Genomic DNA, 20,516 nt, shown 5'->3' with positions numbered 1-20,516 from the left:
GAAAAAATTATAAGCTAACAATATTTATTTATTGAAGCAAAAAATCGAATAATAAGTAATTATTACAGACCTAACAAAATAGTTGAAGATTAAAGCTAAAAATTGATGATATTGAGGCATTACAATCGAAGAACTATGGGAGAGAAGAAAGAGAAAGGGAAAAGCTAAATCAATTTCTAGAGAGAGGGAAAGAGAATTAGCAACAACAATTTTAGAGAGAAATAGCTAGACTAATTTTTATAAAGTTTCTTATATGCAACTTAGAAAGTTCTTTTATTTACAAAAAGTGCCATTACTTTGATCGGGTAGAGTTTGGAGCGTTGGATCTAATTTGATCCAATGGTTGTAAGTTGTTCTCATATATGATGGGTTCTCATATAGGGGAGGGGTTCTCACATTCTCATTTTACATATATATATATATATATATATATATATATATATATATATATATATATATATATATATATATATATATATATATATAGAGGATAAGTGAGTTTGGAGTGAGTCTTGAGATAATGTGTGAATTTGGAGAAGCTCTTGTATGAATCTGAATAATAAAAAATTAACATTTAAAAGTTAGTGGAAAGCTGATGTGGCAGAATCTGGAGTCTGGAGATAAACTCACCCTTAACTTTTTTTTTTATTTACTTTTATGTGAATTTTGTTTACTTTACTACAACTTATACAGTTTTTGAATCTCAGGTGTAAGTTACAAAGAAGGCAAAGAAGCTGATGTTCAACTATTTGTTGGATCTAATGTTGTTGATGTAGACATCTTGCCTTCGAATCAATGCCTCAACAAAGGCTCTGCTAGAAGTTCTAAACGGTTGAAAAGTGCCAAAGAAGTAGCTTCCGAAGAAAAAAGCAAAAGGGGAAGAACTTGCAGAGCTTGTGGGCAATCAGGTGTTTCACATGACAGTAGAAACTATCCAAATAAGTAGTTTGTCAGATATGTTACTTTTAACTTTGTTTTATTTACGTTTATTTAAATTTTATTTACTTTACTACGACTTATATAGTTTTTGTTAATTTATTTCAGGTTCGACTGGTCAGAATAGGCAGGCTTTCATTGTTGGATTGATGCTGTTGATGTTAAAGATGCATTGAAGTTCAAAGAATATTAACTTTTTTGTAATACTTTTTTTTTTTTCATAATACTATTCACTATATTTACTTTAAGCATTTGCTTTGTAACTTTGTAATACATTTCCTTACATTTGTAACTTTGTAACTTTAAGATTTCTTTACATTTCATTTACTTTTTTATAACATTTTGCATATAATAGAATTTAATATTTGTCCTCAATTATACATTCATCTCAAATTTATGTTACAACTCATTTTATATATAATTTATGTTACATGTTATGCAAATATTTTTCATTTACTTTTAACAATGTTGTGTTAACTTTAATTTAAAGATATTTCTTTTACTTTTCATGTAATAGATATTTAAAAACACATTCATTTTAATTTAGCATAAATAGAGACCACATGACAGTGACTGAACCAAAATAGACACACAACAGAAAAATTATTTTGAAAAGTTCAATGAGAACTAGGTGAATAATAGGAACTAGGAACCTCTAACAACCGTACGATTAAGATGAAATGAACGACAAACAGTATAAATGAACTTCAATTTTGAATACTTTCATTTTACTTTATAATACGTTTCTTTTACTTTTTGAAAGTTTTGATTTACCTTAATGAAAATTATAAAATTTGTTGCTAAAACACAATACTCATATATATTTCATACTAAAATATCATAAAAATTTTATACAAACATTCAAATCAACCTAAAATATATATGTTCAAATCTATCGAAAATATCAAATGATGAAAATATTTACATTTATCTAGTACATAATTGTTCAAATCTACCCAAAATATTCACATGTACCTAGTACATACATGTTCAAACCAAAATATTCACCTTTCTATCCTATTCAAATCTTCTTTTCCTCCATGAATGATCATATTTATTTTACACAATCTAACATATTATTAAACTTCATTAATATAATAGACAGCAAAGGAAAAAAAATGAAGATCATGGATGGAGGAAAAGAAGATTTGAATAGGATAAAAATGTGAATGTTTTGGTTTGAACATGAATGTACTAGGTACATGTGAATATTTTGGGTGGATTTGAACAATTATGTACTAGATAAATGTAAATATTTTCATCATTTTTGGAGGGATTAAAGTATTTGGGCGGGAGTGAATGAGAGTTTAAAATTGAGGTTTTAGAGGCTCCTCATTAAACTGACTCTCAAATCTTATTATAGATAGCATGTTCTCTTCACCAATTAATTTTACTTAATTCAAAGGGAAACTCTCAATTATGCTTTTAATTTTTTATTTTTCTAAATTGTAAACAGCAAAAAATAAAATTATCTTTGGTAATCAACTATTTGTCTATTTGTGTTACTTATTCAGTGATGACATTAATGAGATTAATTTACAATTATAAGCCTAACCATCAATAACTATATACTAAAGGCGAATAAAAAATGACACGTGGAAAAATCTGGTTACATAATTTCATGCCAATTTTTTATTTACTTTTTTGTCAAATTATCTTAGGAAATTTTTAATTCACTACTTGTGTAATATTTTCCTACTTTACCAATATATATATATAATAAAATTAATTCTTACATTTTCCTCTTTTACTTAAAATCATTAACTTTAAAGCTACTTTGTTTTACTTTTTACAACTATTTATTTACTTTTTAGAATTGTTGATGTACTTACACACTCAGCAGCATCCAAGTCCAGTATTTGGAATTTTGTCCATTCATCCTAGATTTTTTAAAGGATAGTGACTCCTTTTGCCTTGTGCTTTCAAACAAAAAGATAAAGAGTCCTACAAAATATTTAAAAAATATTTTAACATCATTAATCACTTTTTAGTTCTTTCTAAAGCAGAATACTACAACTTACCATAAAGTCTAATCCAAAGAAGAATCTGACTAGTTCTGTCCCATTCATATCTCTTTCTTTCTTAAAACAATTGAGGTAATAAGCCCAAACAGTGATCAGGGCATCTGAAACTTTCCACTGGTTGAGTAATAGATCACAATCTCCTCTTGTTAATTCAATAGACTCTCCAAACCAACCTACAACTTCACTGCATTGTGTTTTATATTAGCATGGGTTTTATTTGCAACTACATAAATAATAATCTTTCATAAATAACGAGTTACCTTTTGTTTGGAAAATTTTCATCAACGATGGCCACATAGTCGATAACTTGGTGGAATTACAAGCTCATTCCCTTCATAATGCTCCTTTCTTCTTTCATGAATTCTAAGAAATAAACCATCTATCGTAGTTTGATTTCTTCATATGATTTCTTTGGTTCCTCAACTTTTTTATCTACCTTGAACTTTGATAATTTCTCCAAAATAGCATCTCGTTCTCTGTTGATATCTGGCAAAACAAAAGCAGCACAGATTTTAGCACGATATACCTTACTTCTGTTTGCAAGATCAAGGTCTGCATTAAACTTTTCTCCACTGAAGCACAACATATGGACCATCATGAAGACACCACAGTCTAGGTTATGTTTTGAAGATTTTTAAGAGAACTTATTAATATCATCAAAGCCATAAGACAATATATCTTCAACTTTTTCATGGTTAATTCTCTTCAAGAACTTTGACATTTCCTCTTCCTATAAGAATTATAAAAATAAAGTATAAGAATAAAGATAGACTACAATACACTTTACTTTATAGAAATTTATCGTTTACTTTAATTGTAAAATCATTTACTTTTGATGAATAATTATTTACTTAAATTATTTATTTGATTAGGGAATCATACCATAGTAGATGCAACATTTTTGTAGTAATTCATATGAACTTCATCATACTCTCTGTCATCCAAGTATTGTATGCTTTCTTTCAATAAATTAACCACTACTAAGTTGTAGTGGTTATGCATACAAATCGGCACAAAAATCTGTCAAAATAAAAAATACATTATTTCAAATCCAAAAGCATAAATTGTATTTCAAAAGAGTTAACATAATATAACCCAATAAACATACCAAATTAGCTCCCAAACTTTTCTCTTTTCTCTCACAGAGGCACATCCAATCATACCATGCCCGATTCAACTTAGCCAAAGTTGTTCTTGGTGAAGGTTTTTCAATAGGTTTTTGTGCTTGTTCTTGTGAAGGGTTTTGAGATAGCAAAGAAATCTCAAGAGGTCTCTGTATATCATTGCAACAAAACATGTCATTCAATTAGAAATGTAAACATATTCTTGGATCAGAGCACCAGAAACACCCATACACATCATTCAGTAATTCATTTACTTTACAAATATTCTTATTTACTTTTAACAATAAATCTTTTACTTTTTAATAGGAATTTTGTAAAACAAAAAACTTGAACTGAATAATCAAGATAATATATTTACAAAACATGATAAGTAAAAAAATCATGTAATTTATTTAGTTCATATGCTTTTTATATTATCATGTATTCAATTCATAATTTATTGTATTACTTACATTGTAGTCAATGCCAAAGAAGAAACACGATGGATTTGAAATTCTTGACTAGTTCATAAGAAATGCCCAATTTTGAACAACGTTTGATTTTATCATTGTAAGGGAGGCAGATGAAGCAACAGATACTGTGTCATCTCTTGTGACCATGGTCTTCAAATTTCACCAACTCTTCACTATACACACAAAAAAAATTTAATAAGTAAATGAAATACTGAATAAAGTAGATCAAAGACTTATAAAAGTAAAACACAAATAACACTTACTTTTTTAATGATTTTTTTAGCACAAAATAGTAATCAGCCACTAATTGCCACATTTCTGGCATTTCTTTCATTCTTGATTTGTTGCTTTTCATCCACTTACAAAAAAAATCAATTTCAACTCCTTTTTTTCCAAATTGTACCGAACTCCTTATCGTTGAACCTAACTCCTCCTGAATGTTTGTAAGCACTATGTTTGCTTCCTTAGGCACAGTTGGCTGCTGCACAACATTATCAGCCCCTTCGGCAGCTAACTCCTCCTAAATGTTACTAAGGAATATGGCTACTTCCTTAGTAACATCCCTTTCCTTTTCTGCTTTTACACCAACTGTCTGCCCTTCATTGATATGTGCTTTATTTGTGGCAGCTTCAAGAGTATCTTCATTGATATGAATAGTTTATGGATCAACAACATGATCATCAACATCATCACCATTCTTTTCAAGATTTTCCTTCCTGTTTTGCTCTTCCCAAGTAGAATCGAACACATTTGAGACATCCTTCAAATCATCATAGATCTTTACAACCTTATCCAGAGCTCTTTGGACTCTAGGGTCTTCTAAAAGCTTTTGTGTTTGAGAAACTATTGGAGATCCTTTTGACATTGATGGATTTGTTTTAGCTTTTTGAAGTCTATCTGTCATAGAGTTTACCCTATGAGCATGCAACGTTAAAACAAAGCTGAATATCTTTGCAACAGTAACAAATCCTTTTTAATTTCCTACAAATTATGAAAATATTATTATTTACTTTTAAAGGTAAATTATTAACTTTAAAAACTATCATTCTGTATACTACACTCTACTCTTGTTCTCAACTTTAAAGTTAATGTTTACAGTGTGTATGTTTAATTAAGGAACAAATATAAAGACATAGCACCAAAAACATAATTTATTAGCAGAAAAAATAAAGTTTAATACTAGTAGAAATATAAAGACATAGAACAAATAATACTTACATCACGGGCAGCTTCATATATCTCAATATTTGTTATCAGATGTGATGGAATGTTTAAATTAATACATCTTCTCTCTTTTTCGGTGAAATGCTGGTAAGCAGTCTCAATAACGTCACCCCAAAATTTCTGTTTGTGGTGGATCCCTTATACAGATTGGATAAGCATCCTTCAGAAGTTCTCCTTGACCAACTGAGGCCTTTGCTTCACTTGCTATTCTCTTTCTCATTTTTTCATCTGTCCAATGTTGTATCAATGGTTGTACCGGTAGTTCATGCCTCACGGATGCCTCAAACACAAGGAGGTTAAAGTAGGCAATCTGAAGCACAACTACACAACCACTAATTCCTGACCTTGATTCTTTTTCATTGTTCTTTTTCAACCTTTCAACTGCTTTGCAAAGGTTATTATGAACAAAAGTACACCAATCCACATTCTTAATTCCATTCACATCATCAGCATACGTCAATATTTTACAATCAATAGCCCTATTTGAAGCAGGTGCAAAGGTGCTGCAAAACATACATAACAAAGAACCTCTTGAAATCATCACTTCCCTTTTTCAAGCTCTGAATTTTATTTCCCAAACTGTGTACAATGATATCATCTTCCTTAGAAATTCCCAATTCCACTCAATTTAATCCTCAAATCTTCTGGAGTATGCTTTTTTAACTGATATGTTATTTGGTTTTGCATGACATGGGGAAGCAGGAAGATGTCATGAATGTCAAAGCTTGTTATAGAGAACTCCTTTAACATATCAATTTTGAACATAAAGCTTTTTTCAATGAAGTGATGGAAAAGCCAGGGAAGTATTTTTGTCTGAATTTGAGTCAGTTTTAACTCAAGCGGACCTCCAAAGCCTATGCTTATGACATCCTTCTTCTGATCTTCACTAAAGTCTTTTATCAAATCAAAAACATCATTGGGTCTGCAGTGTGTTTTTTTTTTTTTATGATAAGACCACCATCATCTACATCATTTTCATCATCGTCAACAACCATAACTTCCTCCACTTCTTTATCTGCCTTCTGCTTTTTCTTTTTTCTACCTTGCACTTCTTTTTTTGTTTTCTCCTTTTTCATTTTCTTCTCTAGACGTGGTTTTGTATCTTTTTTTTTCTTCGTTTGATTCAGTCTCTTCTTCATCTTCTAATTCAGTGTCTTCTTCATCTTCTGATTCAGTCTTTTATCATCTTCTGATTCAGTCTTTTCATTATCTTCTGATTCAGTCTTTTATCATCTTCTGATTTAGTCTTTTCATTATCTTCTGATTCAGTCTTTTCATCATCTTCTGGTTCATAATCATCTTCATCTTTTTCATTTTCTGTTTTTCTTTTTTTGGATCCTGTATCTTGATAAACAAATAATTATATCAAATTTTTTTATTTACATTGTGTAGATTTTTAATTATTTATAAAGACAAATCAATTAATTTCTAAATATATGTTAAATAGAACATAGCAACCATCATATCAAATAGCATAATCAAATTATAGTACATGACACATCATATCATATATTAATCTAAAACAACATCATCACAATAAACACCCCTATACACCAATTTTCAATATAAGAAAATATTTCACCCTTGTTAACCTTTTTAAGGTGTAAGTTTCTTAAGAATAGACCATCACAAACACCCATACACATCATTAAGTAATTCATTTATAAAAGTAAAGAACAAAGCAGTTAAAGTACATCAATTATTTTTAATATAAATGATGATATATAACAATAATTAATTTTATTTAACCTTCTAGAGGTTCAAATTGCTTTAGCCTATTCATTATCAATATTTGTTTTTTTGACAACTTTTCATCCTTATCACCTATTGTTAAAGTGAAAAAATAAGATTAATAAATCTAGAACAATGTATATATATTTACACAACTATCCATGTTGTATTTAATTTACAAATATTCTTATTTACATATAATACTATCTTTTTTACTTTTTAGAAGGAATGTTGTAAGACAAAACTTGAACTGAATATCCACCATAACATACCTGCAATAGGTTTCTTTGGAGATTTCTTAGCTGCAATAGGTTTCTTTGGAGATTTCTTTGTAGCTGTAACAAGTTTCTTTGCAGATTTCTTCATAGCTGCAACCTTTGGAGATTTCTTCGTAGCTACTAGAGTTTTCTTTAAAGTTTTCTTCATTTTAATATACATGCAATTCAAAACAAAATAAACATTAGTCATATCAAATTATTATATAAATAATTCATTAACATTAAAGTATTATGTATTTACTTTTAAAACTGAAACATTACTTTAAATATAACATTATGAAGATCAATTTTCCAGAAGACTTATTTGTTTTACACCAAATTTATACCTAAATACACAAACAAATACATGATTATAATTGCATGCAGATCAAAAACTTATACAAAGACACTCAAACACACAAATACATACTTAAACAACATTTCCATTAAATTTCTAACTTAATTTAAAGTAAAACAAACGAAATTACAACAAATTCATACAGAAATCACTAAAGTAACTGCCAAATACACAAACAAATACTTAATTATAATTGCATGCAGATCAAAACCTTACACAAAGACACTCAAACACACAAATACTTACTTAAACAAGAGTTTGATAAAAAAAATCTAGCCTAACTTAAAGTAAATCAAACGAAATTACAACAAATTCATCCAGAAATCACTATAATAACCTATAAAACACTTTCAAAAACAAAAAAGTAATAAAAAATACAAATCAAAAGTAAATCAAACGAAATCATTACAAAAACAAAAAAAAATTCAAACAAATACCTGAATATTGAGCAATTTGAACTTCGAAATACTTTGATTCAACTTCTTCTACTTCAACTTCAACAAATTCAAACAAAAAAATACAAAAATAAGTAAGAAATTGCAACAACAATAAACGAAAGAGTATTAACTTTAAAGTTTCTAAGTATACCTAGATTTTCGCCAATTTTTGTTCCGAAACTGAAGAAATGTAGATAATGGCACTTAAATTGTGTTAATATATACACACACCTAAGTGCAAGGCACATTCAAGAGTATTTCTACTCATTTGGATACTTATTGCTCATTTAATCATCAAATGAGCAAAAGAAATGACCTTGACTGTAATGTAAACCCGGGTGTGTATAATAATTTTCATCAAAATGAGACATTTTTCCTTAGAGTGTTTTCAACAATTTATTAGGGTGTTTGTTTATAATAAATTTGATTCTTCGTTTAAATTTAACTCCATATATATTATAGGAAATATTTTAAAAATTAGGGAAATAAAAATAATGTACAATATTAATTGACTCGTTTTATAACATTTGTATAAGCTATTATTGCAAGTATAAACAATGTAATGATGCAAATAAAATCTTTCTCATTCTTCTCATTTGACGCTTCACTTGGACATGTCGCAATAAGAACTGATTAGAGACCAATATGAGCAGAATTGTATTCATGATTCAATTCCGTACCATTATTGATTATCCCCAAATCCTCCTTTATGTTTCATAAACACATTATGTCAGCAATCTCATGGATTATGTGGATGAGGTGTAACCTTCATAAGTCAATTGCTAACATTAGTGGCAAATATAAGATTTGTAATTTTGACTTCCAATTAGAATAATTATTGATTAATTGCATACCAATAATCTTTCGAACATATATGTTTAAAATTATTATTGTTACGTCCTTTCTTTCAAAAAAAGGCACATATTTCTGTTAATTACTTTTATTATACGTACTTAAAGGAATAATAATTTTAAGACAAAGTGCATAAAGCTTTAAACTACTTTTGTTTAATCTAGATAAAAGTAGATGTCACATAATTATTGATGGATTAATTTATAACAGATTTTTATCCCTTTAAATCTTTGTTGATCCCTTCAACTTCAGTGTCATTCTCTTTGATTTGTAAATCCTTAAGTATGGTGCCCGCATTACGTTCGCCTCTAAACTTGTTTTCTTAATGTGAAGGATTATTAAGAAAAATGATGCATCAATTGATTGAAGATCAACCAGTAAATTCCCAGATCATTAGCCAAAACAGACAACATGAAGAACAGCAGCATTATGCAGATACTATGGTCATTCTTTTTCGTGGAATACTGTTTACTGTATTTTTATCTCATATCGAATGCAATGTACTTGGATATGTAGCATGATTGAGATCTACTTACAGTATGAAGATTTGTTGGAGAAGTCGCAAGACAATGAAGCTAATAAAAAAGGCACATAAAATTTAGGAATATTATCCTACAAATTTACATGATAATTAAACCGCTTAAAAAGATTCCGAGTCTCACCACTTTAAAAGAACCAAGAAGATGGAGGTTTTGTGAGTAGCAACTCAACAATGTTTTCCATCAGAGAAAATTTAGCCCTTTAAGTGGTGATCTTTTTTTTAACCATTCCATGTTTCCTGGTAACTAGTAAGTACTACTTCCTTGACTAATACTAAACTCCTAAAGACCGACTTAGCAACTCCGTCTAGCTTGCTCATGCTACTACAATCTTAGTTTCCATCTTCACCAGACTTCAAGTAGAGTGCCTCACCGCCATCACTTGAAGTCCCACCGCGCCCTTCAGAGCTGCCAATGTCCTGCTTGATACGCCCAAAATCAGCATACCCAAGCATACCACTGCTGGCCGCACTGTGAGGTTCACCTTGCAGCATGTTGAGTGAGCTACCAGCAGAGCTCATTCCCATTTGGCCGGCATGCAGGGCTTGACTCTGCTGAAGGGTTGGGTATGCTTGCTGGCTATAAAGCATTGAAGAGCGTGCTGCCATCAAAGCCTGTGGCGACATTGATTGAGCTTGCTGCTGCTGTTGTTGCTGCATGTAATGCGCCCCTGACTGCATCATCTGGCTTTGAGCATACTGCTGCTTTTTCAAGAAAATTACATTTCAAAAACCATAGATAGTAGTATTTGCTAATCATGATAAGTTAAATAATACTTTCTTCCAAGTGATGTGTGCTAAATTTTATTGGACGTGCAAGGAACATTTCTGCAGTCACTATTGCTTTCTAAGAATGATGATGGATGTGCATTAATAATAATGTCAAATGTAAAGGAATTTTCGAACTTCCAACATATATTTAGGATGAGCTCTAATGAACAGAAATCCTTATCATATATACCTGGGAATGCATAGTAGCAGGTTGGGGCTGGGCATCAGCTATAGCAGCAAGATACATGAGGTTTCGCTGCAGCCTTGCTTGGTTCCTGCAATAGTCGAAACAACTGAATGATGAATATGTCATGGTGGCAAATACTAATGCTTATCATGATAAAGTTACTTCCAGCTTTAATATCTAATTTTTCCTGAATAATTTAGACAGCCAAATTACCAAGCAAAACACAATTATGAATCATGTAATAGCCAAAGTTTGCAAATTAAGCTTACTCAGCACACTCATTAATCTTCCCCGAATTCTGGCTTTCCACAATCTTCAGAATCAAAGACTTGTTCTCATCCAAGTACTGCCAAGATTGAAACCAACCAAAATTTATAAATCAATAAGAGAGAATATATCCAGGTGAGAGCAAACCAAGCAGTAAATATAGATGAAGCGGCTAAAAGACTAGAATCACAAGTGCATTAATGTAACAAAGAATGAAAATATCATGCATAACCAAAGTGTGTTACATATCAATTTTGACTTGAGCACATTAATCACAAGAATTAGCAGTGTATTAGAATCTAACCCGCTAGCCCTAGACTAAGATAAAAGGCAATGCATACAACACCGTTCCACACTTATAGTAACAAACTCATATCAATTAGCAGAGAAGGCAGCTAATCTATGCAAACATCAATCCCTTGTTCATTTTTATCTGTATTAATTGTTTATCGATGATCATGTGTTTCACAATGACTTCCTTTTTTTCAACCATTTACAAGGGAACATACGGATTCTCCTTTTTAATGAATCGGAGATGACAATTGTTCATCCTTGGAGACATACAAAAAAATTGAAAATAACAATAATAATTCTGGGTTTTTTCCTCCAGATTTAGGCCTTCAAAAGTAGCTTAGCAGATAAGAAAATTTGATACTAGGTTTACAAACAAGTTAAAAACCATCATCACTAAAAACCACCAGTTAAAAAGTACATTTACACTATTTTTCATTATTAGCCAAATAGTCATAACATTAGTTGAGTAAGAAGTACTGACATTGCCTCCTTTTCAATAAAGATTTAAACTAAAGTTCTAATACCAGCAAAACAAAAAGGTCTTACAGAACTGATTAATATGTGAAGACCATTACAGGAGCCCACACCTAGCTTCATTACAGTAAATTTTAAGTTTGCTACACTTCAATGATTACTGACAATGTATACTTCCATTTATATTTATATTTTTATTTTTCATGTTAATTCTTGAATTACTTGTTGTGGTCCAAGTTCAGAAAAGGTTCAATTTCCAACTGCCGGAAAAGGTAAGTTTGGACCAAAAGGCAGTTCTTAGGCCAGGGGTTGAACCATGCTCTTAAGGTAAGTTGAACAGCATGCCAGCAATAATCAAGCTGCATGACAGTATGTATGATGGATATCGACTTTTCGATGCTTACCGATGCGAGCACGTAAACTTAATCATCTGTTAGGCCAATTACCACTAGGATAGACATAACAACGTATCACTCGACTGAAGTGCTCATTTAGCATGCTTCAATGACTAAAACCGAGGTCATAATGGACTTTAGTGAAGGCAGTAATAACTTAAATCATCAAGTAATGTACATTTAACATTTGTACTAAAAATTAGAGTAGGGCATGTGAAACACATACCACCAACCAAGACAAAAGAGTTTAAAACAGACAATCTAGTTCAAGTAATTACACCATAGTTATTCCTATTCACTATTTTCTGTTGGTCAAAAGCATAAACCCCTTTTCTTTTGTACCATACAACTACTGAGTTTTCTGACTCAAAACAATCAATTCCATGAAAACTTGTACAACATAAAACTGTTTATAATCAAAAGCCAACAAAATTTTACCATTTATCTAACACAACAAAAAATGAATAAATTTCCATATATGCTTATTAAAGTAAACTTTATGAAAAGTCCAATCTTTTCTTATTTTCCCATGAACCACTGGTCCATATTCTATATAATAACCCCTACAAGTTAGTTAACCATCATTTATAATTTATACAACCAAAGTACTTCCTAGAGTCTAAGACCTTAGGTTGTCTTGGTGCTTAAAAACTCCCATAGTCCTGCACACACTAAATTCCACCCTCCCCAAACATACACGTGGCATGTACCTGAACCTGTTACTTCAACATCAGATTTTAAATGAAAGTGAGTTGCAATAACAAATTGCATTTACTCATTTTTATTTTTATTATCTTTTATTTCATGAGATACAGCTTGTACTATTACTACTTTACTAGACCTAGTCACTAGAGTCTACTTGCATCAAAATAGAACACATGCTCAGCCAGTATGCAACTATTGACAAAGTCTCTTCTGGTGTTAGACTCTCACTATTATGCTATACTTTTCTTAACCCTACACAATTTAATCAACAAATGAGTTATACCAAAAGATTAATACTTTACATGTTACATGTTACATGTAGCCTTTATGAGTACTCATATTAGTCGTATATATCTACGGATCTACCCAATGAGTAATCTACTCGCGTTAATGTTAATAAGATGTTTTCAATATAAAAAATACTCGTATTTTTAGTGTCGCTGAGTTGGATCTCACTATCTCCTTTCAGATATGAAATGACAAATGATGCCTAATTTGTGGGCCCTAAATGAAGCTTTTCCCATATTTAAGGATATTAAGGTAATTTTACCTCTTAGCTTCAATTCACCCATCCAATAGAGGTTGTATAATTAGGAGTGACCCAATGGAATAAGGGTGTGAACATGTTATAGTTAAGGAAAGTCAAGGTGTCATTTGAACAACCTAATTGGTCAAACCAATTAAAAAATAAACACAATATATAAGTGGTAAAAAAAGTAATCCATAAGGTATTGATTAATAACCAATCAATATGATTAGACATAATTAAGTCCATTAATAGCCAAAACCAATGTATTTTTTTTTCCTTGCTAATTACTGCCTTGCAATAGGCCATAGGTAGAAAACATAGAGCGTTAATTAACATCGTATGTCCCGATTTATGTCTCATCTTGTATCCAAAATTCAATGTCATAATTATAAGTAATCGAAGATGATGAGGTAAACTCATACATAAGATTGTACCAGTTTGGTTTATATGATTAGCATAGAATTAGGACTAAAACAATATGATAAAATAAGCTCTATATTATTAGTACAAGCACTGTTTAAGCATGTAAAGAAGACATGTATACATACACATCAAAAGGCGCATGCAAAACTAGATTCTTTACCTTCACAAATCTTGTCTTTTTGAAAAACCAAATGAAATGGAAAATATGTCACTAAAGAGAAAAAAATGTCTGGAACTTAATCTATCATAGAAAAGTTCATATATAACTAAACATTATAACTTCATATGTATACATGATGATATACCAAGATACAAACCCACATAGAATAATTTATAAAAAGCAGAAAATTAAGATCCAAGTCAATAGATTGCTTACTATGAACACAAAATAAAGTTAAAAAATAAATAAAAAATCACACCCACATACACACCCGGTTGTATAAAAAAAATTGCCGATTCAATCAAAGAAAAAAAAAATAACAAAACAATTAGAGCATCATTATTGGTGAACACAAAAAAATGGTTCATGGGTCACTATCACCATTTCTCTCTCATCCACATCAACCCAACAAACCATTTACAATATTCACTCTTAACAATGAACACTAAACAATGGTTCATCATCAATACTCCCTACCCCACCTTATTTTATTTTTGTAAATATAATCTTTTTTGTTTCATAATTATAATTTATTAACCCGATGTCAATGTAATTAATTGACGTGTTTAATATTTTAATCGTGATTACTAATTAAGAAATTATCGCATTTTTTTTATCAGCTTTTTAAAAAACTAATTCTTGTGATTAATATTTTTTAAACAACAACGCAGCTAATTTTAATTAACAAAAAAAAAAAGAGGTACAAATCGTGATTACAGTTCTACAACTATAATCTAGTACATTTTATTTAAAAAAAAAAAAAAACTACACATCGTTTTGTAAGATGTCCTTAGGGATAACCATTTGTTGTAAACCTAGTTGCCTAAGTTTTCGTTGTTACCAAATTTATTCCATATATGTTCGACCAAGTCGTTTTTTAGCTGCAAATGAGTCTGTTGATCCTCATTCTATGTTCTACGAGACAAGTATAAGCCGATATCCACAATACGATCAGTACGGTACTCGGCAGTGTCCTCATTAGCGTTGCCTCCAGCATTCATAAACTCATTGGTATTAACGTTATTTTGATACGTCTCTCGTTCATCTTCAACGATCATATTATGTATTATGATGCAGGCGAGCATGATATTGTGGAGTATGTCGGTATCCCACGCCAAAGACGGCTTTTTAATAATGGCAAAACGAGCTTGAAGGACCCCAAATGCGCGTTCAACGTCTTTCCTTGCAGCTTCCTGGTGTTTTGCGAATAAACGATCCTGACGAGTTTGTGGACTCGTAAAGGATTTCACAAAAGAAGCCCATCTAGGGTAGATTCCATCAGTAAGATAATACCCATTCGTATAATGATGACCATTGACTACGAAGTTCACAGGAGGTGTTCGACCCTCTAAGATGTCTTCGAACACAGGGGATCGATGAAGCACATTAATATCGTTGCAGCTACCTGGCATCCCAAAGAACGAATGACATATCCATAGATCTCTGTCCGCAACTGCCTCCAGTACGAGAGTTGCAACTCCTTCTCTTCCTTGATACTGCCCCTTCCATGCGTGTGGACAGTTCTTCCACTCCCAGTGCATACAATCAATGCTGCCTATCATGCCAGGAAATCCACGTTCTTCCCCAATACGTAGCAATCTTTCCATATCTGCGATGTTTGGACGGCGTAGGTACTGATCACCGAACAGGTTGATGACACCTTCTGTAAACTTTTGGAGTGCCAATCGTGAAGTTGCCTCACTTATACGGACATACTCATCACAAGCGTCTGAAGCACACCCGTAAGCTAGTTGTCTAACGGCCGCAGTGCACTTTTGAAGTGGAGACAAACCAAGACGACCTGCCGCATCTCGCCTTTGTTGAAACCAAGGGTCATGTTAGGTCACTGCGTTGAGAAGGCGCTCAAACACATGTTTACGCATTCGAAACCGGCGCTGGAACAAGGAACTTGGATAAACTGGGACTTCCGCGATATAGTCATTGTATAACCGTGCATGACCTTCTTCGCGTCCCCTATCCTTTCGGGGCTCAGTAGATTTGCGTCGGCGTTGCTGAGTGGCAGCTTGAATAATTGGTGGAATGTACTCATGCATTACGTGTTGTATCATAAGACACACTTCATTACGTTGTTGAACTCTAAGCTCCCTTCCCTCATCATCCGAGTTAGATGAAGATGAAGAGGAATCGGTTGAGCTTTCGTTTAAACTGTTTGAATTCATTTTGTACATAAGAAATGTAAGATAGAGTGAGGTTTGCTAATAGTAACTGCAAACGATTTATGTGTTTGTGTGTAAAAAAAATGAAAGAATGGTGTTTATTTATAGTGAACTAATTTGTAATTCTTCTTCAGAAATAACTGAATATAAAGAGACAAAGATCACATGGGCTATGACAAACAATGAATTACAACCACACAGAAATTGAATGGAGAAGAAGGGTTTCACATGGGCTATGACCAACACTGGATTAGAACCACACAGAAATTGAATGGAGAAGAAGGGTTTCACATGGGCTAACAAAGGGGAAATTAAGATACTGACACAATTATATATAAAGAGACAAATTGATATAATTGAATAAACAGAATAAGATCACATGGGCTATGAAAATGGGAAAGTGGAAAAGATCCATTTTACTGATTAATTGATAAAGTACAAACATAAGGAAATGAGTACAAGAGGTTGAACTGGAATTGAAAACTTATCACTACTGAAAATGAAGAACAACAAAGGAATTGAACACACTTAACTACAATAAAAATAAAGGACACTAAGCATCATTATTGAAACGTTGAATATTGTTCCGAAGTATTACTATCATTTCGTCTTCCCACTGTTCTCGGTTTACTTTCTGTTCTAGACGAGATAGTTGCTCCCAGTTGATCCTATATTGCTCTAGCTCAATTTTCCGTTGTTTCCTTGCCTCCTTGCGCTCCTGTATTTCAAGTCTCTTCATTTCTGCTTCGTTTGACACATTCATCGAATCCCCAAGTAGCTGCAATCGGCTGTTGAATGTTTCTAATTCCTTAAAAGCTTGACTTGATGGAGCTTTACCCTTCAATCTCGACTTAGCCTTTTTAATACCTTCAGCACGAGCTACTCTCTCATCACCGACACCCACGCTGGTTGGTGTGGTAGGTGAGGAATTGTCACCCTCATCCCGTGTCCTCTTCCCACTACTTCCGCTCCCTACAGACTCATCCGTCAGTGGAGTTGAATGTGGACGTCCCACCGAAGGCTTGAATGTTTGTTGGTCCAAGAAAGACCGGAATTTGTCCCACTTCCTTAATTGGATCCAATCCTCGTAGAAGGTGAATCGTCCGAATGAGTTCTCATGGATTTTGTGGGCCTCTTGGATAACATCATCTTCGTTATAGCCACTTCCCTTTCGCTTCCGGGCCTTATCATAGCTTCCGCACCACTTTAACACGGCTTCAGAGATTCGCATCCACCTTCCCTTCAAACTACTAATAGTTCGTAGGGATATTTCATCTGCATTCGATTCCCTGGCAGCATCGTATGCGTCCAAGACTCTCTTCCAAAATACACCCTTCTTTTGATTTGTGCCGGTAATTATGCATTCGATTCCCTGGCAGCATCGTATGCGTCCAAGACTCTCTTCCAAAATACACCCTTCTTTTGATTTGTGCCGGTAATTATGTCGGTGCTGGTGTTCATGTAGCCGGATATAAAAGCCGCAGTTTCTGATCGCGACCAACCTCTATTGTTTGAACCACTAACACGAAATTCCGGAGTTGATTGGAGTGGTTGCTGTAACATTTAAGTGAAGTTTTGATGGGGAGAAGGAGTTTCATTTCCCTCACCATCATCCTCGCATTCTTCATTTGCCTCATCTTCTTCAGATAAGACATTGCTCGATTCCCAAATATTGGGATTCGGTTGTTGTGACGGAAAATAACCAGATGCAGCACCATATTCACCGTAACCCATTGGTATCATGGATGGATGTGGGAAATTTGAACTGCTTTGAGAAAAATTAAAATTTTGAGGGAAATTTGGTGGATTATTTGGGAAACTTGACTAGGGTATTTGAGGATAAACTCCAGAAAAATTATGGGGAATATTTGTGGGTGTTTGTGAAAAATTTGGGTGAATTGGAGGAAAATTGGCTTGATTCGGGATCATATTTTGACCCAAATTTTTTTTCTTCTTTCTATTTGTTTTGGGGTTGGTATTAGCATCCATAATTATAATTTATATTTGGAAAAAATAAAAATTTAATAATAATAATAATAATAATAATAATAATAACAATAATAATAAAAATAATAATAACGATAATAATAATAATATAATAATAACGATAATAATAATAATAATAATAATAATAATAACGATAATAATAAAAATAATAATAATAATAATAATAATAACGATAATAATAAAAATAATAGTAACGATAATAATAATATTAATGATAATAATTAATAATAATAATAACAATAATAATATTAATATTGGTATAAATAATAATAATATTGGTAATTATAGAGGGGATTTTTCAAGAGAAAAATATAGTAGAAAAAAATGAATTTTCAAAGTTGAAAAAAGTATATCAATATGGGTGTCTATTTATAGAGGGGAAAAAAATAGAGTCGTAGGTAATTTTTTTTTTTTTTTGATTTGTATTTTGTAAAATATATCCGTTGTAAAATTACAACGGATATATTTAAAACAGTACACACGTGTCAAGCAGCGGCTGGGCCAAGTGGCGCGCTCCCAGCCGCTGATTTCTATTTTTTTTCTGACCAGCAAAACGACGTCGTTTTGCAACATGAAACAGCAAAACGACGTTGTTTTGCATGAATATCAGTCCAAAATATTGGTGGGGCACACAGCGAATTAATTCATGCAATTGCTTGCTCCTGCAATCGAACCCATGACCACTCAACATGAACAATTAAAGAGTTTGCCATTAAGCCACCACCTTATTTGTTCACTCATTGTGAACTATTTTTGATCTTAACATTGCATATCATTTTTGTTTACTCATTAAGCCATTCACCCTTAAAGATGCTCTTAACATTGCATATCATTTTGATCTTGTCACTGGTAGAGTACATAATATGGACCCCTCAATTTTTATCAGCAGAAACAAAAAACAAAAAAAAAAGTAATATCTGACATATTCTCACACAAATTAAGCATAAATTGAAAAATTTCTCAGTACATACAATACAGAGAAGTTTTTATTTTTTTTTTACAAAAAATTATGAGGAAAGAGAAGTTAAACTTAAGGGGCACTCAAAGAATGATTATTAAGCACAAAACATAAAGATACATGCCCAATTCAAGTAAGTGCAATTTCAGCTCCAATCTCTAAAAGTTCTTCTATCCCTAACTTATTAGGGCGATAATCACCGTCCAAACAGGAAGAAATTTTAAAAATGGGAGAAGGGTTAATCCGAAAAAATAAAACCCAGCAACACAAATACAAGTAGAAAAAAGAAAGAAAAAAAAATGAGGAGAGAGAAAAATAAAGGGAAAAAAAACCTGTTGAATGTGATCAGTAGTGACGTTGTTAGAAGAGAAATAAGCTGCCATCATGGGCTGCATCTGCATCAGGTGCTGCTGCATATCAACCCCCACCAACAAACCAAGGAAAATCTTTTTTTTTTCTTTTTTCTTTTTTGTGTGTGTTTTTAATTTGTAAGAGCACAAAATAAAAATAAAATTTAGAAAAATAATTTAGAAATGGAAGGAAATGAGAAAAAGAGTTCTGAAATAGCAGAGGGTAAAGAGATGGTGCTACTGCTAAAACTACTACTGGATGTTTTCTCTCTCTACTGGAAACACTCACTATATAAATAAAAAAGAACACAGGGATTCACACTCAGAAGACAGTGAGAGAGGTATATAAAGAGGACAGATTATTTTTTTAAAAATTGTTTTATTTTAGAGAGGGAAAAATGTAGAGAGAGAAAGATGGGGTTGGGTTAGGTTAGGTTGGATTTGTGTTTGAGTAGTGTTGGGTTGGGTTGAGTTGAATTGGGTTATACTCTCTGTACACGTTTACGAATAATCTTTCTGTATTTTTTATTACAATGTTCACAAAAAATGTTCATCTTATTTGGAATGAATAAACAAATTATTACTCCCTCTGTCTAATAATATAGTTTCTGTTTTTTTATTTTCGAGATCCAAAATATTGTTCCTATTTTTATTTTTGGATTGTATGTAAAGACTATTATACCCTCACTTTTTTAACTTTATTCATTGTACACCCTAATTTACCTTTGAATTTTGCACATGCCATGTACTTTTTTTCACTTTTTCTCTCTAACTTTTGTCTATGATTGTTTTTTTCGCTTTTATTAATGTATTTCATCCAGTTTCTCCTCCTATATCTTAAATATCATGAAAACACACAAACAAAACTATATTATGGGACGGAGGG

General features: G+C 32.0%; 1 protein-coding gene across 2 annotated transcripts; it reads right to left on the bottom strand.

Moving 5' to 3' along the window:
* Positions 1–9,945: 9,945 nt before the first annotated feature.
* Positions 9,946–20,094, bottom strand: LOC110737138 (GRF1-interacting factor 1-like). 2 transcript variants are annotated; one of them, XM_021917508.1, is made up of 4 exons: positions 19,613–20,094; positions 11,161–11,237; positions 10,895–10,979; positions 9,946–10,638 (listed from the first exon to the last, which is right to left on the bottom strand). In XM_021917508.1, the coding sequence occupies exons 1-4, from the start codon at positions 19,694–19,696 to the stop codon at positions 10,267–10,269; spliced, it is 618 nt and encodes a 205-aa protein (XP_021773200.1). In that variant the 5' UTR covers positions 19,697–20,094; the 3' UTR covers positions 9,946–10,266. The 2 variants fall into 2 exon arrangements, with proteins under 2 accessions (XP_021773200.1, XP_021773201.1); XM_021917509.1 differs by having other exon boundaries at positions 9,946–10,635; positions 19,613–20,086.
* Positions 20,095–20,516: the final 422 nt, after the last annotated feature.

Source organism: Chenopodium quinoa, unplaced genomic scaffold (genome assembly GCF_001683475.1).
Source record: "Chenopodium quinoa cultivar QQ74 unplaced genomic scaffold, ASM168347v1, whole genome shotgun sequence".
Classification (NCBI taxonomy): domain Eukaryota; kingdom Viridiplantae; phylum Streptophyta; class Magnoliopsida; order Caryophyllales; family Amaranthaceae; genus Chenopodium; species Chenopodium quinoa.
The sequence above is the reverse complement of the archived record's forward strand: the minus strand, read 5'-3'. Positions and strand labels throughout refer to the sequence as shown.